The sequence below is a fragment of the Prinia subflava genome, chromosome 3, assembly GCF_021018805.1.
Source record: "Prinia subflava isolate CZ2003 ecotype Zambia chromosome 3, Cam_Psub_1.2, whole genome shotgun sequence".
Classification (NCBI taxonomy): domain Eukaryota; kingdom Metazoa; phylum Chordata; class Aves; order Passeriformes; family Cisticolidae; genus Prinia; species Prinia subflava.
Window position 1 is genome coordinate 28,822,787 of NC_086249.1, and position 25,814 is coordinate 28,848,600.

The following is a 25,814-nucleotide window of genomic DNA, read 5'->3' on the forward strand; positions in this document are numbered from 1 at the left end:
GCTGCTCTTCTACAAGTCAGCTTTAAAGAATTCTTGGCTTCCCTGGTTTTGAAGAAGTCCTTGGTTAACAGTTCCTAAGTCGGGCAGGCACAAGAAGCTCTGCTGCACAACAGGCTTGAGAAACCAGACAAATGTTAAGTCAGCCACTGCTGAGTTTCCATTTGAAAGGATGAAGTTGACAGCTCGGAATGAGCATAAAGAGATCTCCTCACAGCAAGTATGGAGTCCTACCTTTGCACTTTAATGGAAAAAATAACAACAATATCCTCCTCTGACTAGCATCTCAGTCCCCCACAGCTGCAGGGAAGGAAGCTGGGCTCTGAACTCTGCACCAGCTCACTAAAATTGTTTCCTTCCCAGCTTCAACCTACCTGCATGATAGACTATCAAAAGGAACAAGGTCTCCTGCACTGGTCTCCTGGCCACATGAAGTATTCTGCTGCCTGAGGTGTTATTCAAGCAACATTCGTGACTAATGTCAAACACTTCACAAACTACCAAACACTGAAAAATCTTCATAAGCCACGTATGGTAGAAATCCCTCACAGAATTTAGCTCAAGGGAAAGGTTGAGGATCATTTCAATGTGAAAACTTGTTTGACCTGTAACTATGAGATTTTAGATCACCAAGTCCAGCTTCCCAGGCATTTCTACTACTTTTCACCCTGCAATATCACTGTACAGCTTACTCTTCTTGTAGTTGTGCTTCTAAAATTCAGTAGGAGGTGCACTCTGCCTGCTTCCCTGATCGGCCATTGAACCAGGACACATAAATGGGAAGTCTGAATTTTATCAGAAGAGCAGCAAATTCACTGCAGAGACACATTTTGCTACCTGGAGTGTATCGCAGGCGCTTCTTTGTTGCATTTTAGGGACTAGGTACATGAGCAGAAGCCCCATACTCCAGAAATAAACTTAGCATGTGTGCCTGGCAACACTCCCTTTTTGATAAATCTGTGTCCTTGCAGTGTTTTCAGCTCAATAAAATTTTCTAGGACACCATCTCTTTGCTCAGTAGTAATGCTGCTGCAGACATACACTCCCAAGCACCTTTCACTAAACAAGTACTACATAAAACCAAACTCTATTCAGAGATGTTAGAAAGTCAAGCAAATGGCACAAGCAAGGGCTTTCAAACTGCTTTTCCCATATCTTTGATGTACCAAATGACCATAGCAGTTATTTTGAATCTGTGTGCAGGAACTATCTTAAGCGTCATGCAAGTAACTCACCAAAATTCAGAAAACAAAATCCTCTCACGCAGATTAAAGAGGGAAATGTGCTCTTCTCAGTACTGGAACTCCCTCAGCTGGAGTTTTCTGCCCTCTTTTTCATACAGAATTGTGAAACACAGTCACTCGAATCTTGGAAACAGCAACTCTGAGCTGCTGATGCTGCTGTCACAAGCATGTCAAATAATTTTAATTGATTGCCTCCTTGCTGTCACAGTCCATGCACAGTGTGCTCCTGCCACCTCCAATAAAAAGATTATGAACCAGCCAGCAGGTGACAAGCTCAAGCAGAGGTACTTAGCCTTTTCCATAACGTGCAACTAAGCTGTGGAAATCCTTGCTGTAAGATGCTATGGACAAAAAGCCAGTGTGTGTTTAAAAGTGAAGTGTTCAAGTTCATGGAAGAGAAATACAAGAATGGTTATTAAAAATGGAAAATTCACCTGCAGCTCAGGAAGTTTTCAAATGGCAAATACTTGGAGCATCGGAGATAGTGCTGTGGTAGTGATCACAAACTGCTCCAGTTCATGTCTCCTTCCTTCAATACCTTACCTTGGCCAATGCCAGAGACCAGAGTCTGAGTTTCAATCTGACCCACTGTATCTGCCCTAATGCTGTTATATCTGCAACAGATTGGTTCAAAAATACTTTATTCTCTAAGTCCTATTAAAAAATTGAACCTATTTTCTCACAGAGATAGGAATTGGCATCCCAAAGCAAGGAGGCATTTTAGCTAAACTATACAATTACAGAAATAAGCAATATGCTAATCCAATGTAGATGATGCAGGCCATTTAATGGAGCTCCTTAGTGCCTGGGTGAGCACATTCCTACACTGCCTGTTCAACAGAGGTGGTATCATATAATTTACTTCAGAATCTGAAGTACATTACACTTCAGTTCTTTACTAGCATGGTTTTAGGAAGCCAGTGTTATTATTCCCCTTCTCTGTATGCACCTCAACAGAAGTTTCCTCAGTTTAGATTTGGAAAAGGTGAAGAAAAAAATGCCTAAGCCTTAAAACATAAAGACAATATACTTATGAATCCTCACTACTCACCTAATGGGCAGATGTTGTTTGTTTAGATAGATGGTACTGAAAGAACATAAACACATACTGACTATGCTACCTCACCATGAAGAACTTTAACTAAGTCATTTGCATTAACATTCAAGACAACATCAAAATATTAAAACATGAGCCATCTTACAAGGTTTCTAATTCATAGCAAAATTTGTGGCCAATGTTCCTTAAAATTTCAAGTTAATCCATTGAAAAGCTTTTAAAAGTAAATGAGAAGCCCCCTTGGCACAAGTTTCTTGGACAAATACTTATTTACAACTGATGATCCCTGACCATCTTTGCAACAGTTCAAATAATGTAAGGCACACTGAAGCTGTTCTCCTTGCTCTGCCTGGGGAGGGATAGCCCTCCTGACCATCCAAAAGGAGCAATATCCTCCTGCTTTAAAAAAAGCACCTTTTTTTGCCATCTTTCTTTGGTTGATGACTCAAACAGAGGGAGTGTGCCAGATGAAAATAAAATCTCCCTGACTAACACGCTTTACCTCTAGCCTAAAGGTACAATTTCCAAGAGCAAGCGCCTTGCTGTCTAAGCCAGGAGTTTAAGCCTCTTTTGATTAGTTGACTTGTAAGCATTTTTCAGAAGGAGGTGGCATCCACACCATGCCTCTAAGTTTACTGAAGTAAGTCTTCTTATACAGTCTCTCTGAAGGAAGTTCCAGAAAAATCTTATAGGTGCTAGGCCCACAGATGGAAAACCATGAGTGAGCCCTTTTGATTTTTTACCTGATAGGAAATCCTAAAATGGTCACCAATCAGAACAAATTATTTCTCCAAGGAGCCTTGTTTGCAAAGGCAGGAGACTGTTTTACAATGAGCAGTGTGCTGACACACTGTTTTATATTTGATTAGTCTGGGAAAGTCTGGGTAAGAGACAGACGGGAAAGGTTTCATCTCAGTAGCACATTCGCAACCACCGACGTGCTGGAACGACCATAACAATTCTTGCAGTCAGGCAGTTTCTTCCCCTTTCTTCTTTTTTTTTTTTTTAAAAGACCATTTTGCATCTTAAGCTACATCTTACCAAAGTGAGTCATTAGTGAGATACAATCTCCAAAACACACTGACTTAATGTAGCTGAGCTGGTGGCAGCAAAGACCTAAAATACAAATGTATTTTCATGACTGAGCTTAGAAGATATGCTGATTTTCAAAAATGAAGACTCCTAACTGTTAGAGAAGATTTATTGCATGTAAATACAGGACTTATCCAGAGACAGATCAGCTACTCCTGTTCTCTCCAGCCATCCAGGCCAGCAGATTGACAGAACTTTTACCTCCAGCCTCTGCTGGCAGGTGCTACCATTTTCTCAGAGTACTGCCTATACTTTTACTAAGAGGGCTTCTGCTACAGTTTGGTGACTTAACAACTCTACAAAAAAAAAAGCACCAGCAAGTAATGAAGAAATAATAAACTCACTTATTTTATACCCTGCTTGAATAAAGACCTTTGTAGCTATGGAAGAGTGATTAACATGCACCCACTAACAAGGTTCACCATTGCTCTCCAGTCGAGTTGCCCCCAGACTGAGACCTTTTCAAAAGAATAAGCCCAGCTCCCAAGAGACACATTCACAGCCTTTACTCGCACCAGCCTTACCTCTATACAGACAGAGGTGACACCACGCAATTTTTTATCCAACTTCTCTGGGAAACAAGAACTGACACCGTAGGCCTACCTTCTCAAACAAGACAAATTAATCATTTTGGATGGCTGGATGCTGCCTCTATGTATTCATGAGACACAGCTTAACTCAAAGGAGTGTCCCATACAAAACAGCAACAGCACTGTATAGTCAAACTGCTTTTGCTTGTATGGCAAGTTTCTGTTGGATAAATAGGTCAAGTAACTACATCTTTATCTAATACCTTTTGCATAAGTGGCCTAAAGAGCAGGGTATGGAGGGAGACCCTTCTTCCACCTCCACTCCCCTCTTGCTTTTCTAAGCCATGTGTGGAAGATGTTTCCAGCATACCCTCCACGGCTGCATCCTGCTTTTCTTCCACTCGGAGTCTGCCCTGGTGGAAGAGGCACCAAGCTCCATCTCTCCTGAAGAACTACAATGCTGGCTGCAGGCTCCTTCAACCTTTAATTACATTAAGCTGACATTTTCAACCAACACACCTTTCCTCCTAACTACTTGTCAAGCACCAGCACAGAAGCGAGACAAGTTTTAAATTGCTGGAATAAAAATCACTCATTTCAAAGCAGATTCTACTTGAATGACCCCAATGCTACTGCCTCATCCAGTCTTTCCCCAGTAACACAAAACATAAAATACAAATGTAATTGAACAGTTTGCTTGAGTCTTCTGGAGGGAAAAGAAGATGAAAAAATTTTCTGAAGCATTAATATGGCATAAACTAGTCAGGAGTTTTCTGGTTCAACCTTGCCACTGCATTTGTTTAAATGTGGCAACTGCAAAATGTAAAAATATTAAATATAGTGGAGAAACAGAACTGAAAAAAAACCCAAAAAACCAAAACACAAGAAAGAACACAAAAGACCATGTCTGATTCTAGTGAGATGCATTAGAGCCTGTCTTCTGGATTTCATAGGGAGAAAGTAACCAGTCAAAATGAACTCCTGACTAATGAACACCAAGCACCTCAAGTGTTCCTAAAGTATTTTGATATGTCTCCTACCACTTGGGACTGGAAACTGGCACCACAGGATACTAACAGAGTCCCAATTTACAGTTTTCTAGCCATGGTGGTCTAGAATGAAAATGGCTGCAACTGAATTAAAGAGGATTTAAGAGACATAGGTGGTCAAACAGCTACCACTGCACATAAAGGGTGTTGCAATCAGCTTTTGGAGGGAACCGAACAAGTTAGCTCATAAAGGGGAGAGAAATGTGGTGCTTCAAATTCTTATTTGTAGTGTGTTGCTGTCACCTTATTTCTAGACAACAACAGGAACCAATTGGGAACTTCAGCATGTTTCTACCTCATACACACATCAAGTTATGTATAATATAAGTGCACAAGCACCTGAAGTCCAGCTTATGGAGTTAGCAGTATGGGTGCTGCTCTATAAACAGCTGCCTTAATTTTCTAACTCCAAGCCAGATACTGCAGTCAGGCAATCAGTGTCACTGCAATAATCACATCCTGATGCTGACTTCCAGGGAGGCACAAAGTTTGCTCTGCCTGCTGAATAGCCAGTGGGTATTTGCATGCAGGCAGCACGTTGACTTCAAGACACAAAACATACTGTAGTAAAGCAACATTTCAAGTGTTCTTCCACACTGGATGAGATCCAGCTGGTGTCAGGTAGAATATTTAGACAGCATGTAGGCGCTCCATTTCATTAGAGGTCTAATCAAATTTCTAAATGCTAGAACAAATTACTATTTCCACACCTCTAATCAGCAATGAGGGTGCTTTACTGAGAGGAATGTCAATCAACTCAGAGGGGAATATTTTTTATTTTTTTAGTTAATAGGCATAATTACTTTAAAACAGATTTAGAAGCATATGGCCAAAACCCCTCCAGATACATTTAGACAATAATGTAACTATATTCCCTTTACCACATGCTACAGCAGGAGATATTAAACATATTTACAAGCATGTGCTATTAAATTAGGTTCAACACTGTTAAGACACTGTCTTATTAAACAGTTTTTAACTGCAGAATTCATATGGAGGAGAGAACATATGCTAGCTTTCAATTGTTTTGTTAGTATCAGCCAGAGCAAATGCAATGCAATAATAAACTGCCCAGAGACAAATAAATGATGATTTTGAGTAAGCAGCTGTGTACTGCTCTAGAATGGTAGAATACACCAAGACAGCTTGTATTCCTTCACTGTCAAGAACATAACTTTGTTTTACTGAGGTTATGTGCAATTGCTCAGAAACATGAATTTTGAATCTGAAAATGTTAAGTGAGGAGTCATTCTTGCAACCATTCCTCCTTTCTAAGGAACAATTTAATCCATCCTATAAAGTGTCAAATGATTCTGAAAAAAAGTACATTTCTCTCCAGTTTCATCCCAAAACTAATCTGAAACTTAACATGCTTTAAAACAGATACACAATTACGCATTTTGACTCCAAACTGAAGCAATTGAGACATATTTACTGTATTTATGACTTTATTGCTCATTCTGAATAGATGAAAACCTGATTTTCAAGTTATCTTTTACTTTTCTTCCAAATGTCTTTTGCAGTTGCAGAGTTAACAGAGATCTGTGACTCCAAAGAATTCTCACAAATGCAATTCCTGCTGGCTTTCACACACGTTAACCTAACATTTGTGTATGTTGGAAGACTTAAACCACAAGCCAAAGAGTGGTCCACACACTGACCACAACGTATCCCCTTGCAATAAAGACGTATTACTTCTGTTCCAGTCTACTCCCAACACATGAAGCCAGGAATACTTCACACTTCACTCCATTATTATTTTTTGCCACTTGATCCCCTGAGGAAGGGGATTGCAGGTAGCCTCACACTATTACCAAGTTCAAAAGGTCGGGGGCTGAGCTCAGAATCCATTAGAAATCCATTGCTAGTCTAACAAAACAAGGTGCTTACCTTAAGAGTAACATGAGTCATTAAGAACAACAAAAGGTGTTTAATCAGGAGGTTGTATCTGTTTATTTATCTTACCCTATTTCAGGTAACCAGGGACATTCAAGAAAGAATTAAGATATCTCACTAGATAAGAGCACTGACTTCTGTCTCTTACCCTAAACACCATCACTTACACCCAGTTCAGCCTCTCCCTAACTTAAGTCCATGACTCCCACAACAATTATGCCCTACAAGAAAAAAGTCCATGCTTCAAAACACGTTCCTCTCAATTTAAGAAAGATGTGAGAATGAAGATATTTGAAATATCAGTGGTGGATACGGTCTGTAACAGGAACAAAACAGTTTTTCAGCTTCATAAACACATAATATTCACTATAATCTATACCAGTATTTTGCCCCAAGTGATAGTTATCTAATGTCTGATATGCAAGAAGCATCCTATAATAAAAATTTGAAACTAGTGATTAAGAGAGACATTTAAAATTAATACCCCTTGATGATGGCCTCCCCTATTATCAGTAACACTGGTCTGCCCAGGATGGCATACCAAGAACTGCATAAAATTTCTTGAACTATCTGTAATGTATTTCATTACAGACTGATAGGCAATCAGAAAAAAGTTGTTTGTGAAGAGTATCCCTACCTCCCTCTAATGGCATTTCACAATTTGACTCATCTGCATTACATTCCCTATAGCTTCTACTCAAAGCACAAAGACTACCAGGCTGGGCTGCAGAGACAACAATGGGAAGCACCTCTGCATACAAACAGGAACACCTGCAAAGAACAGAGAAATTAAACAGCATAAATTATTTCCATACAGGTTTTTCCAAAGATGATGAGGTGCAATTTCTCATTAATTGAGGTCTCCCTCCTGACAATTTGAATTTCTTTTCTACAGAAAATGCCCCATTTCCCTCTGGTCCATCCTGACCCACTTAGACAAAAGCCAATATTCAGCCTGGACACACAAACTATGCTCGAGATCCTTCATTATTCTCCAGCCCTGTAAATGGAAATCTGATAAAATCTCCAGACCCCAGCTATGCACAGCCAGGAGAGAATTATACCACTATCTTCTTTTTCTCAAATCTCCCTAGCCAGAAAAAAATGGTTCAAATAAAGAACTAAATGAGTATTAGCAGTTCCCTCATCAATGTGGGAGAGAGAAAAAACCAAGGATGCTTAATGAACCACATTATTTTTTTCAGATTTCAAAACACTGCCATTTAAAGAGATGTGAGATTTGAAGCGCTAATTAAGTAATATGCATAAATTTAAAGCAAATGTTCACAGAGTCCACATCTCCAAACCACAGCCTGTGATTTGGCTAATGCAATGCTCCACTCCCACCAGCAGAAGTAAATCTTAGCAGAGGACAACCTCCACACTTGGCTAACCCACTCCCAACACTGAACCTCAAAGTTTCTTTTGAAGAAAATCCTCCTGCCCACTTTTTCCCCTTTCTCACCTCCATTCCCTCCCTGTAATTCAGGGAAGACTGTGTTTTTGCTTTTGGTTTTTTTTTTTTTTTTTTTTTTTTTTTTTTTTTTTTTTTTTACATAGAATGACTATTCTAAATGAGCATGGTTGCTACAAGGCCACCTCTTACAGCTTTTCATTGCAAAACAGCGTCGTTCACCTGAGGTTCATTTCACTCATGCCACTCTCATTACAGGTCTAATGAAAATTTAATAGTTCTGCCATCTCATTTTCAGCCAGTAAAACTAGGAAAACACAAGGAAATTTATTTACAGCAGTTTTTAAGGCAAAAATAGGAGAACCAAGGCAGCCTCAGGACCAGCACATGTGCAAAGAGCAATACCACCCTTTGATTTCAGGACACAAGGACTCTACACTGGGGATAGGAGAACAATCAGATTCTGAAAAGATCCAAATTAATGAAACTCTCGTGAGGACAGGGAAGGAGAGAAAACAGTCAGCTCTGAATTTTCACTGCATGTATTTCACAGGAAAGAACCTTGTTCTCAGTTGTTAGTTTGTTGGGAGTGTTTTTATCAAATCTTTCAAGAAAAAGTAAGAATAAATTATGAGAGTGAGGGCCTGTTGCCGTCAACTTTAATTGCCCTAAAAAGTTTGGTTTGTTGCTCTTGGTTTATAGCTTTACATTTTTGGATCCTAAAAATTCTATCTTGTCCCCCCAGCTGTGCATGCAGGATTAGCTGGAGGAATGACCTGAGCTGGTTTCACCATGTTTCACCAGTGCTCCAGGGGACTGGAAGACACAAACACTGAAGGCAGACACAATGTTTTACACAACAGAATGTTGCTAAAATTAGAACCAATGCAAACAGAGTTGATTTTTCATGACAGACTTTGCAAATCATTTTGAGAACTCCTTTAGGAAGAAACATATTGGCGATTTAAAGCCAACCTCATGTTCCCTACAATGTGAAAAAGATTATTATTAAGAGGCATCAAAATATAGAAGACATAATTTGGTTTTGCAAATTAAGATTCTCTGTGACAGCCAAGGTTTGTTGATGAGATTCCCAAAGCCAACTACTCTATGCAACTCAACAACAACAACAAAAAAAGATGCTGCATTGTGGAAAAGCCAGGGTGTTTTCCAAGCAAAGTCATAACAACTTTGATTTGCCTGTGCTCAGAATAGATTGAACCAGGTTGACTTCCCCCAAAATAGCTGAGGTATCCTTGAAAGGCCTCTAGATTTTTACAGTGCAGGTAACATCATCTCCATGCATCTTCATGACTCATGGTGACACATATTTTAGCTTACACAGGCTTATGAGACCTGACATTAAACTATTTTTGGTTCACTTTTTGGCTACTTTCTTACTCATCCACACAGAACAATAATGTGAATGAAAGTATGTCTTTTCTTCTTTTTTTTTTTTTTTTTTTTGGTATATGACCTCAACTCCCTGAGCCTAGGCTAGTGCTATTGTAAGCACCAGATCATTTAATGATGTTCACACATTTTTCTATCTTAAAAGCAGGTGCTTTTTTTGGCAGCATCAGACCTAGAACAAACTCTTCCAGATCCTCATACCTGCGGACACTTCAATTATCCAGCCTAAATGTATTTATGACCATATTACATCCATCTACTCTTGAGCTAATTTCTCCTCCATGCTCTTACCATGAGATGTATTTACAGACATTGATTTTATCCCCTCTCAGCCTTTGTTTCTGCTGGATTAAAAAACCAAACTTTTTCAGTTTCCTTCTGTAAAATCAGTATGCCTTTTCTCCCAGCACCCAGCCAGCTCCCCGGTGTGCCTGTTTAATTAGGGCCCATCCTTCCCAGCTTCCCTCCTCTTCAACACCACAGCCCTGCAGGGTGACAGTCAGGTGCTGGTCCTCCTGCATCAACATCCTTCTCCCTGCTCCTTGGAAGGAGCTGCTCGTATTAAAAGTGATGAGCAGCAAACAGCCAAGCCTGTAACTCTCACATTTCACACTACTGGATTTCACACCACTTTAACTATGCCAGTGCTCAAGATCTCCCAGCTCTCCATGAAATGTCCCTCTCTCCCTGGACCAACAACATTTATCAATTGTATTGTCCTCTCAGCACAGTGATTTCTCCTTTCAGCATGGCACCATAATTCCCATTCTCATCAGTTCCCAATCACCGTAATTAACGGTAACAGAAAAATAGACAAACTGTGTCAGATCAAAGGTCCCTCCTGCCCAGTAACCTGTCACTGCCAGGGGACAATAGGAGACATGTAACAGCCAGGAAAGCATATGGAAACTATACTGAGAGGTGTTGCTATTTCCTATTTACATGTTGTTTAATTTTTCTGTTATGAATTTGCCCAAATAGTTTTCAAACCCAGTAAAACTTTTTGATATATAGGACATTTGATGTTGGTAAATACAAACATTTAATTTGCATTGAGTTGCAGTGTCAAGTTCAACCTTTGCTGTTACTTCAGATGTTTAATGACTACAGTGCAGATTTAGTCCATTCAAAGTTTATAGAAGAGGACAGTAGCAGCTGTCTTATCCATAGAAGACCACTGCATTAGTCTAGCATGACCTACTTCTGGTGATATCATGTCTTACTTTTTTTTTTTTTATATTTGCTTTAGTAACTTTGTACAGTACTGAGAGTTGTACTAAGGAAGGAGACAGTCATGGGAGGATGAGGAGCAAATTATGTCAATCATTTTTATGGGCATTTCTCCTCTCACAGGCTCACCCTTATTGGGTAGATCTATAAACACCAGGAAACTCCTGGATTTCATATGCTTTCATGCTGCACTCCAGCACAGACACTGGCTCAGTCCAAGAGGGTCAGCTAAGTCAGGTCCACTTCCACCTTGCCAACACTGAAGATTGCTTTTAAACCACACTCCCCTGTCACCCATCTTGTCAGTGCCCTTCTATCTCCCTCACTGAAATCTAACACAAACCAAATATTTAATCCTGGAACCATGTTTTTACTTTTCTGTCCTATCAACTTGTATGTACATGTAAAAGAACCTTTTACTTCACATGCTTTGCAATTTGCAGCCAAACTCGAACAGTTGGCAAATCCTCCCTGTTCCTACATTTCCTGACTTATCAGGATTTTTCCATCACCTCAAGACTTTTTGCTTATTCCTAAAAGCCTTCCTGAAGTAGTTATTTATCCAAAGAAATATTGAATCCTTCCTATATAATATTCTTTCTCGCTTGGGATATTGATTTTGTTTAGACAGAAGAATCTTGGCTTTCCACCAGGCTCCAGGATAACACCCTGGAGCTGCCCTGCCCAGGGACTCCCCTACATGTTGGATTTTCAATGGTGAGAGATGGAGCTGTCCTGGTTACTGAAGTGACAGCATCTCTAGCAAAGACTTGACAACAGCACTCTTACGCCCTGTTAAGCACTTTTGCCTACTAGTGTGCTACAGTTTTGTTACAAAGCCTGCCCATCCATGCCATGAACCAGAGCTACTCGTCTTGTTTTAGTCATTCTTCCACTTATTTTAAACTGATTAAAAGCACTAGCTTTGGTTGTCTGTTCAACCGACTCACTCACCAAACCCAAGACAGCATCACCTATTACTCGTTGTCCTTTTTTTGTTTTCTCCTAAAACAAATAATGATGCAGTGTTGTTCCTATGGCTGTCTAAGCCCTTCGCAGAACAATTGTTCTGCAAGTAGATCTGATTATCTAAAGAGCACCATAACAATAAACGCGACTGGAAATTGTATCCTTTTAATATGAGAAACCTTCTTCATAGGCAAATTCAACCCATTAATCCTTAGCAAGATTCTCAGTGCTGCCCTCACAGAACTTTCCATAATAAAATGTAACTTTGATTAATCTGAAATCGGACAAAGCATAAAGCGCTGCATCCAGCTTTTCCTGTTTCACTGCTGAAAGAGAAACTTACCTTCACCCATGAGAATCCAAAACCTGCTAGACTATTTCAAATTTCATTATATGCCACTGAGTTGAAAGCTTTGCCCCTTATGATTTTGACAACAGCTCTACCTAAACTGTGAGTATTCAAATTAATTCAAATAAAGACTTAAAACGGAGGAGGGCAGAAGAGATTCAACATGTTTCAAGGCCAATCATTTTTTCCAGTATATTATCACATGGACATTAAAAAAACAAAAACAAAATGATATCATCAAAAGAACAGATGAGGCAGCACTTATCTGAAGATTATTACTCTGAGACTCAGGTCCAATTTGCATCTCGCTTCTATCAAGCATTATGTTTTTGGTTTTTCCTCATGTTTTCTACTTGTATGCTTGCCAATGAGGTGCAAAAGGTTAAAATTTACAGTGATTTTTATTACACCAACTTTTAGATATTGAAAGATGTATTTAGAAGCTTTGCATTTCTATTTTTATTGTCCAGTCTACAACAGAGATGGAATGATGTCCCAGTACCACCAATGAAAGCACAGAGCACCTATGTTTCAAGAGGGTTTCATGGGCTGTCACTCAGTTTCTTTATTCTTCCTCAGTTTTGTATGGTTGAAATGAGCACAGCCAAAATAGAGCAGCACTAAGCTGCCTTCCTCAACAGATACAACTGGATTCCTATGTTTCACCTACTTTAAAATAAAATAAAAATACAACAATAAATCAAATCCAGCAACTTTCCCGTTACCAGAAAAGTACCATCTAACCCTGTCCCCACCTCCTACCTCCCACTGATATTAAAGAGGTATACAAAAAAGTCCTACCCAGCAGGATGGAAATATGGCTTAAAAAAATCAGTAACATAAATTTAATTTTAGATGTACAAGTGCTGCCAAGCGTCACTTTATTTGTCAACAAAACATTTTGATTCTTTGGCAGAACAAAGAGAGCTCCCTCCCTGCTTGTTCTACAGACATATTTGGCACTGGTTAATTTGTATGTCTTTAGACATATGTCAAGTCTGAAGCTGTTTCAGGCTTTAACCCTGCAGAACTTCTCTGTTTTAAGTACTTCTTTTTCTTAAAGTGGGAACAGCAGCAAGTTAAAGCCAAGAAGGGATTTGGTCCTGCAACGAAATGGTTAAAAATCAGACTCTGCTGATGTGTGCTTCTCTGATCCATTACATTTCTCGCAAGCTGAGCTAAGAGCTGAGCACCAAGTATCAACTGTAATATGATCCAAGAGTTTATGGAAAAAATAACTGCACATACCAAGCATGCACATTTAATAAGATTTTGTTTCCATTAAAATATTCAAGAAACAGGATTTTTGAGATCTGCTTGTCTCTCTGACCGATTTTTAACGTTTCTCCTCCCCCTCCCCTAAATACACACCTCCTTTCCAAAAACCAAACCCTTAAAAAAAAAAAAAAAGGAAGAAAGAAAAAAGCAGTCCTACTGCAGGGAAGAGAGGCTTGAAAAACAACTTTGATTGGCACTTGGCCTGACCCACAGAGGAAGAAAAACAGTTTTTGGACAAAGAGCGCAAATATTTGAGCTCATTGACTTACAGGCTTTCTTAGCATTTGCAAGAACCAACCTTGAGCTAAATGCGTTGGGAGAGATTGAATTAAAATAAAACCAAAACCGGCGTCGCGTTCATCTTGGGCGCTCGGAGACTCGGCGCATTTGAACAGCTCAGCAATTTTAATTCATTTGCACTGGACAAACAAAAAGCACCTCCAGTGATGCTGCCCGCGGGGAGCGGGGGCTGCAGGCACCGCAGCCCTCCGGGGGCCCGGGGGATCCGCAGGGAAGCGGCCGGGCACTGCAGGGATGTGCTTCGGCGGACCGGGGGGCGGGGGGCTGGCAATCCTTTGCTGCTTTTCTTACATTTTCAAAGCTATCATCTCAGATCCCCCCCCGCACAAAGACTTGACGGAGATCGCGGCGATGAATTTCGCCGGTGAATTATGTGGATGTTAAACTTTACTAGTGCGGCTGGGCCCCAAGTCAAGCGGGCCCCAAAGCCATCGGGGAGGCCGAGTGCCCCCAAAGCCTCGGCAAGCAGGGGTGCAGCCTGGGACAAGGGCAAGTGACAGCCGCCCCAAGGGGGACGGGGGCGATGGGGGCGCGGGACCTGGCAGCCCTCGGCACCTCCCCGGTTCCCCTCGCCCTGCACCCCTCTGCCACCCCCCGCCACACTCCCAGGCACTCACCTCCCGGAGAGCCCCCACCCCCCTGCCTCCCTCCATCCCTCCGCCCCACTGCTGCCCTAGTGCCCACCGCCCCTCGCGCCACCGCCGCCGTACGTGTCCCACCCCGCCAAGTCTCTGTCCCACTGCCCCTCGTTCCCCCAGTCAGCCCCACAAGCCTCTCCCGCAGCTCCCGCCGCCTCTGTGCGGGCGCCCCCCGATACCTGTCTCGGCACCTTCCGGCAATTGCCGCACACCCGGTACTGCCCGGCGGCGGCGGCAGCGGCGGCGGGGCTGCCCACGGGTCCGGAGCCGAGGCGGTTCATGGTGGCGGGGATGGCGGCGACGGCCGGGCGGGACGGGGAGGCCCAGGACGCTCCGCGCCGCTCAGCTGCCCGCGCCGCCGGCCGCCCCCATCCCCGGCCGCGGCCCCAGCGCCCGCTCCGCGCCACCGCCCCCCGCGCACACCCCCGCCGGCCCCGCCAATCCGCGCCGCCCGCCCCGCCCACCGCCGCCAGCGCCGGCCAATGGCGGAGAGCCGCCCGCCGCCGGCCAATGGGCAGAGCCCGCTCCGGCTCCCATCTCCGGGCAGCCTGCGAGAGGGGGCGGAGGGAGGGGCGTGGCCTGCTCCGGGGAGGCGTGGCCGCGCGCGTCTCTGGGCAGCCTTGGGCAGAGGGGCGGGGCCGGCCCCTCGGCGCGTGCCTTCCGCTGGCCAATAGGATGGGAGCTATGCAAAGCGGGGCAAGGGCCACGCCCCCAGGGCCGGGGTCCCGGCGGCCGCGGCTCCCCTGGGCCCTTCCCGCTCCCGCTCCCGCTCCCCCTCCCCATCCCGCTCACGGTCCCGCTCCCCCCGGGAGCGTCCCCGAGGGCCCCATTTTGAGGCACCGGTGTGATGAGGTGCCGGGCTGAGCTCCCCACCCCTCCTGGCCAGGCCCCGGGGCCAGACCCCTTCCCCGGTCGTCGCCATCCCCGTCCTCTGCAGACAGCCCGGTTGGCGGGCGAGGGGCGAGCTGCTCTCCCTGCCAGAGCGGCGGGTTCGCGTGCAGGGCCAGGCTGCGCTGCTGCCAGGCGGAGCAGCGTGAGCTGTTTGCTCTGGGGAAAGCTGGGAGAGCGCATGCGAGTGTGTGTGTGTGTGTGTGTGTGTGTGTGTGTGTGTTTGCCTCAGGTCGCCGGGATTGTTAGGGATGATGAGTCAGGTTTTCTAGGCTCCATGCTAATGCACGGAGATAGAGTGTATAATTAGGACAGAGGCAAATCTATTATCTGCAGCCTCGGAGAGCTGGGGTATGAGCCTCTTCTTTTGCATCACCGCATCTCTTCATTTTCCCTTGCCTGTGCGCTCCTCTGCTTTTAAGTGCGAGCAGAGGAGCTTCAGCCTAAGTAGTTCCACCGACGTCAATAAAAGTTCATTAAATGTCGAGCCTTATATAACTCCTGTTTTCAAAGATGATGGTATAGAAGGATTTTATTTTTTTTTTAATGGGAACAGAATGCTATTATGCTACAAAATTTCTAAGCAGATTTGGGATGTTACATTGTTTTCAAGGTTTCTCTTGGATAAAGAATTTTAAATCGGCTGCTCGAGAACTGTGATTTGCTGTGCCTGGGAATACTTTCTATTTTTGCAAAATGAAGCGTTGTATAATTTAGTCAACTGGCTGACTATAAAGGGCACAATGCAATTAGTAATTTACATATCTTAAAGGAGACTGACTGAACCTAGATCCGTCTTTGAGAACTACTGGAAAGTTTCTCAGATCAGACTTTGCCACCATAAGTAAAACCACATCCACGGAAACATTCTTCTTCATTCTTTCCCTTCTATCCATTTGAAAAGGGATCTTTTCCTCAGGCAGAGCAGCCTCCAACAGACGGACACTCTGTGGACTCCACTGTTGGGAATGCATGCAAATGTTACGGTCACAGGCAGCTGTACAAAATGCTTGGAGAGAAGGAATACATGGAAGGGGATTGGCTTTTCTGTTTTGTTGTTTTGGGTTTTTTCCCCCTAAACGGTGTACTAGAAATGGCATCCCAACATGAGAAAACAGTTTGTTTGCCTGAGTGCAGGTACTTGCTCTGCCATGTCTGAATCCCACACACTGCAGCATGGTGCTATTAAACCAGAGGAAAAGGGTAGCCAAACTGGTTAGTTTTCACCGTGTAATCTGAATGTAATGCTAAAATTTAAGTAAATTACTTGAATGACGTAAACAGCCTTCTATTTCTTGCTGAATTCCATTATAATGTTATTTAAAATAAAAATTTTAAAAAGAAGCAGTAGAGGATTAGTGTTATTAAGCCACAAGCAAAGGGGAGTTTACTCTTCAGCTCAAGTAAGATCACTTTGAATAATTTGCTGTTAAAGTGTCTGGTTCAAAACTCAAACCCATTGGCAAGGGTGGTAGCAGATAAGTTTGAAAAACATGTAAGAGAAAGATTTTGGCTGAGTTATTCCTAATATTTAAGATCAGAACATTTGCAAATACTCAGATTTCAGTAACAGCATCCATTCATTTGTTTTATATCTACAGTGGCAAGTACAAATGACTAAACATTCTTAGAAACTTATTTGGGTCCCATTCCACTGCTGAAATTATTTCTGCCTTGAGTGACAACTTCAGATCTTCAGCATAGTCCATTAAACCCAGGAAAATTTTCCATTAGCCAGGTGTGAAAGTTAGGCTGACTTGTAAGGCAGTTTAAAATTTAAAAAAAAATGGTATCTAGTCTCTGTTCTGCCACAAATGTCTTGTGAAAGAAAGCAGGACATGCATGCCTAGATGCTTAAGTATTTGGTTGACTAACCTTTAATTAAACAAGAAGCACTTAAGTACCTTTGTGGCTCCCAGTCTTGCCTTTCAGTACTTTGGTATCTGAGAAATGTCAAGAGAAACATAAACTTTGAAAGTGTTTCATTGTTTTTGGAAAAAATACAGCAAATAAAAGTTGCCTAAAACCCTTTCTTGACCTCAACAAAAATTCTATTGGATATATTTTCTGGAGTTCCTTTTTCCCCTCTGCAATTTTTTTTAATAGAGAGTTTTAATGCTAATAGAGATCAGACATATACTTAACAGGGCCAGTGCTTCCCAGTATCAGTCTTAGAAAATTAGTGTATAGACTAGAGATAATATGACAATTTTCAAAACACCTGAACTATTTCTAGATGTTGTATTTGGAAAAGAACTGCTGGGCTCTGTGTGACAATGCTCCTGTAAAACACTGTTTTCGTGCCCTGTCTACAGCATCTGTGGAGTCCTGCTGCCTGCAAAGGCTTGTGCATGTGGACCTCATTTTGAGCTCTTGGATTATTCCATTTTGAGTTAAACATATGCATAAGTTCTCCAGAATAAAAGCCTGTCTTTGTACAAGCTGGTTTCTTGGTGAACATATCCACATTCTTGAAAGTTCTCCTTGTAAGCTTATTGCTCAAACAAAGTATTCAAAAATATCCAGGGGTCTCTTCACAATTGTCTGGTAGTTGTTATGATTCAATTGTACCTCACTTGCCATCCGCTGCTGTGGATTTCCTTCAGTTTTTGCCCAGCTACCGAGTCATAAAGGAAAGCAGAATGCTGAAATTAAGAGGTACTTGAGTTACAAATAGCATGGCATCTTGGCCTGCCTGGAAACTTTACAAAGATTGTGAGTTCTGTAAACCCAATCAGTTGTCTCTGCTGATGTCACCCAGACAGGCTGTGAACAATTGCTGTGTAAGGGTAAGAGGGTAAGGTGGAGATTTTTTTTTTTTGTTTAAATCTTGATGATATGGAGCATACTAGCTTGAGACCATCACATCCTTTCACAGAGATTACTGACCTGCTGGGATAGATTTGCACAAGTGGTTACTGGTTTAAACAGATTTTTATCATCAATGATCGTAACTTTTGCAAAGTTTAAAAAACAAACACTATGATGAAACAACAAGGCAGGAACAAACTTCCAAATGAAGTAATGATTACTCTGCCTCCTGGAATCATCAGATGCATTTTTGGCAGTGACATTGCAGCCAGGCATGGACTGCCACCCTTGCCATAGGAGTGGCTGAGATGTGATGGCCTTTGCTAGAAGGTCAAATTTCTCCTAATGCCTTATGCAGCTTTCAAGTTGACATTGCTCAAACAGATTGTCTGAGAGACACAGATGCATCCAGTCATTGAGCTGGCTTCATCCCCCAGAGCATATACTCATGCTGCGTTTCAGCAGTGTGATACCAGCTTTGAACCCCTGCTGGGGCTGCAATATTTCCACCTGGAATTTGGACAAAATGCATCTCCACTGTCTTCCAGAGAGCACCACACCCAACAACCATCTGCTGCACAACCATTGTGTCCCAGAACAGTCAGCCTGGTGGCAACGTGCTGTGCAGGTGCTATGGGATGCTCACAAAATCTACATCATCCTTCCCTAAATTATGCACCTACTCTACAAGTGTGCAGTGCTTTTGTTGTTCATACATTATTGAACAGCTTGATGCTTCCTGAAAAGGCTAGATTGACAAGATCAAGTGCTGCAAAATTGAACTCGTTATGCAGTGGAAATGTTTGTTATTCATAGACAACCAGCAGCTTGGAGAGAGAGGATGGGAGGGGGCAGCTGCCATGCAATAGCTCTGACTGGATTGCTGCAAGACTAGAAATCCCATATGAAATTAAAAGATCCTCAAGTTTTGCCCAGAAGCAGGATGAGAGAGCATACCTGAGCACCCAGCTCTGGAGCCTTACTCAACTCCCTGAGTGCCACAGTAAAGTGCTGTGATTAAATGAGCTGATTGACACATGTCACATGCCTTACATTTCATGACTCCATGAGTCATTCAGTAAAGCCATACTGAACATGTATACACAGGCAAATATATATAGCGTCTTCAGGCCAAAATCCAGCCCATTGACATTATGTCAAATGAGTGACAGTCCTGCCTTTATTATCATTATTTTTGTTTGCACTCTTCTAATGTCATTTGCACAGCATTTATATTATGCAGTTAGTGGAAGGAAGAGCAACAGATAAAGTTTGTGCCCAGAGTGATGTTACACACACTCTGACACTATAAAATGACTTCCCATCCTTGCTATTACACATCCTAATCTGCCAAATGGGTGTTCAGATAATTGTGTGAGACAGGGAGATGTGATAGTTTGTGTAATTCTTCCTTGAGGTTGGGGGTACACACCTTTTCATTTGCAGGGTTTAAACCTTAACTAGATAAAACACTTGAAATTATGTTTATCATAAGAAGCAATTATGGCCTGCCCCAGGAAAGCTGAACTCAGTGACCTAATAGGCCTTTTTAATATCTGATTTCTTTGAGAGAAAACATTAAATCACTACCCAACCAAGAAACCTACTCTCTCTCTTCACGTTCTTCTGTGGTTTGCATGATAATTCACTAAATATATTTCAACGTGTTGTTTACTTCAATTCAGCCTTCTGAGACCACACTGGCCGGTGCTGCAAGCCCATAAATAGGGGTCATCTGGAAAAAAAATACTTTATGCTTCAAGTTAAAGTTGAAAATGTTTCAGCCTGTACAATTTTGGGGAGCAATACAGAGGGGAAATATATTAAATGAAAAAAAAGTATCTGAAAATCTGGACAAAGGCAGCCTGGTCTAACTCCCTGCAAAAGGAGAATTGTAATGTATTCCTATTAACATTGATGGTAGTCCTACAGAACAGATTTAATGACAGCAGCAGGACTACCTGTGGGGACAGAAAATGCTCCCCCCTCCAGGACTGGAGGTGGAGCTCATGGAGTACACAGGGATGCCTGGGGCCACACACTTGGAGCAGGGACAAGTCCAGGTCTCAGCACTGCCTGCACAGCCACAAGGAAAGGCACCAGTTCCAGCCTGGGGAGGATGAGCCCCAGGTTTAATTCCTCTCTAAACAGGTGTGCCTGCATCAAAGATGCAGTTGTGACATCTCTGTGAGATATGAGTGTCCTCTGAAGCTGCAGACCAGAGGTAAGATTTCCTCAAGAAGACAGAAATGCTGCTGGCCTTTGGGTGGAAAGTGGGAGTTCCTGCCTTGGCTCCCAGCTACAATGCAGATCACTGAAGAGCACAGCCTAACCACAACTGTGTAGGTCAGGCTGGGTAAAACACCTCGAGCTTTCCTTCTGTAGCCAGGATACCATGAAACCAAGAGTTCAAAAGCCAAGGAGCCAGAAGAGGGCAAGCAGGAGGCAGCTGGCAAGGGGAGAGAACTAGAACCTGGGAGTTTTCTGCCTGTTTTCTCCCACTTCTTTGGCTCAGTTTTGTGCCTGGCCGATGCAAAGCACACAAATGTCTTTGTCTGACTGAAAAATGGTAATGTGTCTCAAGCAGCAGAACCTGTCTGTTTGTATTTTGCAAATGAAACACTTGGTACAGCAGGACGCCACACTGAGGATGAACCTGATAAGTGAAAATAGCTTCCTATATTCACTGGCAAAGTTATGGCTTTCATTATTTTCAAATACAAAATACAAAGGAAAAAAACAAATACAAAACTTAGCAGCTTTTGGGATATGACACATAGTTTAGCTCAATTTCTCATTGAAACACATGGGATATTAACATATTTATGTTGGAAGATCAGGCTAAATTATGGCAGAGTTTTATTCCTTGTTTTTAGACAAAGAAGATGTGAAGTGCTGAAAGATATGTATCTGTTATGGACTTAGCTTATTTTTATTTAAAAATATTTTTACCCTATTTCATTATTTTTCAAATGGTTACACCCTGAAAAACCAGAGTGTCAGTGCAAGTGGGATTTTCTCAGAAGGCACCACACTCAGAAAGAATTAAATGTGTGAGTGGAGGCAGTTAGCACATCGGATCTTCTCAAGCAAAATCAGCTAAGTGCTGAAGGCTGGTTTGCATGGTGTGTTTTCTTCTTTCATTCATCTCTGTCTGGATGCTGGGGACGTTCTTGGACAGGAGTGGTGTTGAGATTCAGCCTTAAAGCAAGACCCCTGCAGGGGAGTTGGCTGACTGAATCAGCAGCTCAATTTGCCTGTGCAGAGCCTCACAACCTGCTAACCTTGGCACTTCCACCTCCCTCCCTCCTGCACAGCTAGGCAGTGCCTGCTGTGATACACCAAAATGCAGCAAGCAGGATGGGACTGGCCATCTGGCACTGCAGAGCAAGAGAAAAGGAGCAGCAGTTTCCCTGGACCAGCATCAGCCAACTCCTTTCTGCTTCTGCCTCCTCTAGCCTGCTGGCTGTCTGCCACTGGATGGGAATTCATGACTCCTGCATGTAGATTTTTCTTTGAAGGCTCCCTGCCCTATTTCAGCCCAGTGTTGCAGTAGACATGAGCTCTATTTGTAATGTCAGGAGAGGGGAAAGGGAGGGTCAGTCTGTAAGGGAAAAAGGGTGTAGTCAATGCACCTTGCTCTGCTGGTGAAACCCTGGCAGTCACTGCTTCAGTGCTGGGTCTCCTGAGCTGGAAATTGCAGAACACAACTCCTGCTTGGGCAAATAAAAGAATAATAACATGGGCCATTGCATCTTGCTCTGCTGACTTCCAGATCTGTCTGGGATAGCTGAACCTCAGGCACACGGACTGGGCTATTTGCTACGGCCACTGAAGCATTTATATTGATGAAGATTTGTGAGAATACTGGAAAGTAGAAGCAGAGACTGCTTTATAGGTGAAGTGATGTCTTTGTATAGCACAGGGTCTGAGATGGAAAACATAAAGGGATTATATTTCCACAGCAAGGTCATGTCTTAAGAATTTTATTTGTCCTTATTTCTATTAAAAGGTCATTTTTACAGGGAGAAATAACTTATTCTAGTCAGGTTGTATTGCTCTTGAACTTAGTGTTCCTCTAGCTGGACTCTGAATCACTGGAGATTGTGGATTTTCTTGTAAACAGACTTCAGAGCAGCTTCCTTTTTTGCATTATTTGGCTCCTGTGTTTCAGAAAAAGTATGGACCAAATTCTTCCCTGGCATAACTCTAGTCCTAGTACTCCTATTGTGAGAATGTTGGGCCAAATTTTGACTCCCTGTTTTGTCAGTGTATGTTCAGATCAACTCTGCTATAACCACTGGAGTCGTATATCATTGGCATTAATCTACAGCTGAGCAGAATGCAGCCCCTCTATAAATATCACTTTGGTGAAGGGAAGTAAGGAAAATAATGCTGAATGTGGCCTTAAATATATTACTTACTCTGTTGAAAGATCATTCACTCTTGGCTTAACTTATTTCAAGCATGACAGTCCAGGAAAAAATGTATATCTCTGAGTGGCATAAGACTCAATAAGAGTCAATAAGGCCCAATGTAATGTGGTATTAATAAATGTATATTTATGCTGAAGCATGCTAAACCTCAAAGGCTGGGTATAAATATCAATGTCTATTGAATTTCAGGAAGAGATGGCTGGCGGTAACTTCACTCGATGTCATTCTGCAATATGCAATCTGTGTTTACACAGTGGCTATTCATAGGCACATTCCTGCTAGTAGGCAGAGAATTTGCCTCTTTCTAGTCAGTTTTTGAGAAGTGAATTTCTTTCCTTGCATCGCTGGCAGAATTGTTAGATTTCCTTTGAGTAAAGTAGCAGTGATGTGCCATCGAGCGAGTAATGTGTGAGCCAAAAGCGCTGGAGAAAGAGTGCCAAGCAGTCCACTATTGGATAAGGATAGCACTTGGCTAAAGGCAAAAGGAGTCCTGGTGCCTGAAGGGAGTTTCAGCAGCTGGTGGGCAAAGCATCTTCTGTGCAGACTGGGGATCCTCTGAACATCCACAGCGACTTCTCTCTGTGACAAAACATGGCATTCATGCATTTAATCAGAAGGGGTGTCGTAAGCGGTGGCGACAAGTCATACTGCAACAGAAGGATGTGGTTTCCAAGCGGTGCCTGTAACATGATTAAGCTTGTAGAGCAGAAGAAAGTGGTTGGTAACAGTTTGTCAGTGCGGTGAACAGCTTGCAACTGTGCCAGGTAATTTTCTTGGTTGTGTTCTGAGCTGCCACATGCAGCTATTGTTAAAGCATTGCCAATTTGTTTGGCTGTGGGTGGGAGAGAGGGTCGCAAGTGAATAAATCACATCTTTGGGTTTGTCATACCTGTAGCTAGCTGTCCCAAAGCAGAGAAGCTGACATTTGATATGAAAAAGACTGGAAAAAATATTGTCTGGTAAAAAATCGAGTCATGTCCTGTCTGTAGCATGTTTTCCTTTTCCCCACTGGGACGATGGACATGAGAGATTATTCAGAAACAAGAAGGGATGCTGCTCAGCTGCTTTGGAGGCACCTGGGCACCATGGCGGTAGTGAAAATACCACGTGCTAAAAACTTGTCATCTTCCCAAGCCACCCATACCTGAGCCCAAGTCTCCCATTCCTCTGTGCGTGAGGCTCACTGTCAAAACGTGTCACAGGGGGCTGGGACAGCTGACTGCTGCCTTCTGGGACTACTACAGACGTCCTGAATCTTCTGTGTGAGAATTATTTTCTAGAGACACAATGCCCACCAGCATATAAGTTCATCACGAAAAACAGACTGGATTTGTAATTCTGTGAAACTGGATTCTCCTTTCCCACACCTTGAATTGCTTTGCAGGTCTTTAAGCTTTATGTTATTATGAAGGGCAGCACAAGGTACTGGTGAATCAGACCCCATCTGCTTCCAGATATTCCCTTCCAGAGCTTCCTGAAGTGTATGGAGATCCACTCATGCAAGATGCTTCATGAAAGGTGAAAATAAAAGTCCAGAAAGATCAGTTATTTGTGGAGTTATCAAAGAACAGTGTCTGTATTCGATAAGAGGCAGAGAAAGTAAAACCGGAAAATACTCAAACTGAAGACAAAGCTGATGTGGCTGCTGAACCCTTGATAACAGCAGAAAGGGGAAGAACCCAAGAGATCATGCACTGTGTGCCTGAAGTTATCTGAGCTTGCCATTTTCCCACACAATCTGTTGTATTACCATGCCTTGCTTTCCGTCTTTTGAAAAGAGCTGCGCGCGGTGGGCTCCTCACACCACTGAAGGTATTGGTAAAGGTTTGGGGCTTGCTGAAGAGTTACTAAAAACTGCTGGCTGAAGTCAGATGTATGCTCATGGCATAATGAAAACCAAAGGTAGTGTGCATGTGCACCTAGGAGAATATCCTGAGCAGCACCAGGAGATTTGCATAAAGTTCTTGCACAGTTAGGCACTGGAAGGAAGAAATCCTCAAATTGTCGTGTTTAATGCTCTCTTTTGCACTTCTGTACATGAAGATCCACTGCAGAATTGCAGCCTGGTGTGGCTAACAACTTTCCTCTTTGATTAAGAAGCGAAAAAATAGAAAACAGGAAGACCCTCCAGAGGTCAGGACAGGCATTCTGCCATCACAGGCTGTGAGGTCACAGCAGTGAATTTGAAAGAAACTGCAGGAAGAACAGGACTTTTTAAGTTTTAAGCAAACTTTGCTGTTTCTAGCTCTCCTGTGGCTTATCCAAATGGCTTCTGCTCCAAAGGTTCCCCATGGCCAGAGGCTGCAGTGCTGTGAAGCAAGAGTCCTGCTGGTAATTGCAGAGGTCAGGCAAGTGCAAGGCTTTTGGCTTTTGGCTGGTGAAAATGGGACTCTCAAGCCTCAGATGAGAAACAGTGATACTGAAACTCCATCTGAGACAATCGCTACCAGGAAGATGAAACCAGCAGTTAAGAGTGTCGGTGTGAAATGAGGCAGCCAGTCAAAGAGGCGCATTGGCTGCAGGCACCTATGAACAAAGAGCTGTTTCATGAAGACGATGCCCTGGGAACAGTGCTGGTGGGGGGAGGAGGGCAGAAATCAAAGAGTGGGCAAAAAATAAGGTGGCTGGATATCAGTGGACAGGGTGACTCCAAAGACTGCCAGTCCTCCCAGCTGAGATGAATGGTTTCTTTCTACTTACGTAGATCTGTATGCAGAAAAACATTATAACCATGATCTAAGCAGAGTCACAGACATTTTGGCGCCTGGGCTGGTTCCCTCCTCCCACTCCAAGAAGCAGGGCTTGACCCGAGTGGTGAAACGCGCCCCGCGCGCCCCGTGCGGGTCACCCCGCACCATGCCGAGCCCTGGGCACGGCACGGGCTGCCCTTCGCCCGCCGCTTCACGCTCGGCCTCCTCTGGAGTGACCACATCGCCGGGGGGAGGATGTGTGGGCAGCACATCCCCCTGCCCTACAGTGCTGCAGGCCTCTCCTCTGTCCCACACCTTTACAACACATCCCTGTGTGCATTCCACTTTGAATCCAACAAAGCCAACGGAGCCTCAGTTGCCGTCCCAAGCTGAGCATGTGCTGCAGTGCTCTGGGAGCAGCCAGCTGAATCATAAGCCGATCCAGCAATTCCTATTCAAAGGCTGCTGCCTCTGCCCTTGTGGAAAATGCATTTATTGTTTTGGCTTTTTGCTTCTTTGTGCTAAGGTTCAAG

The 25,814-nt window shown here is 43.2% G+C and overlaps 1 protein-coding gene across 2 annotated transcripts in view; it reads right to left on the reverse strand.

Moving 5' to 3' along the window:
- Positions 1–14,878, reverse strand: part of SESN3 (sestrin 3) — a 44,877-nt gene extending 29,999 nt beyond the window's left edge. For both annotated transcript variants that reach the window (XM_063394513.1, XM_063394514.1), the window contains exon 1: positions 14,636–14,878. In XM_063394513.1, the coding sequence (XP_063250583.1) occupies positions 14,636–14,737 (102 nt within the window). In that variant the 5' untranslated portion in view covers positions 14,738–14,878. The remainder of the gene's footprint in view (positions 1–14,635) is intronic.
- Between the last annotated feature and the right edge of the window lie 10,936 nt (positions 14,879–25,814).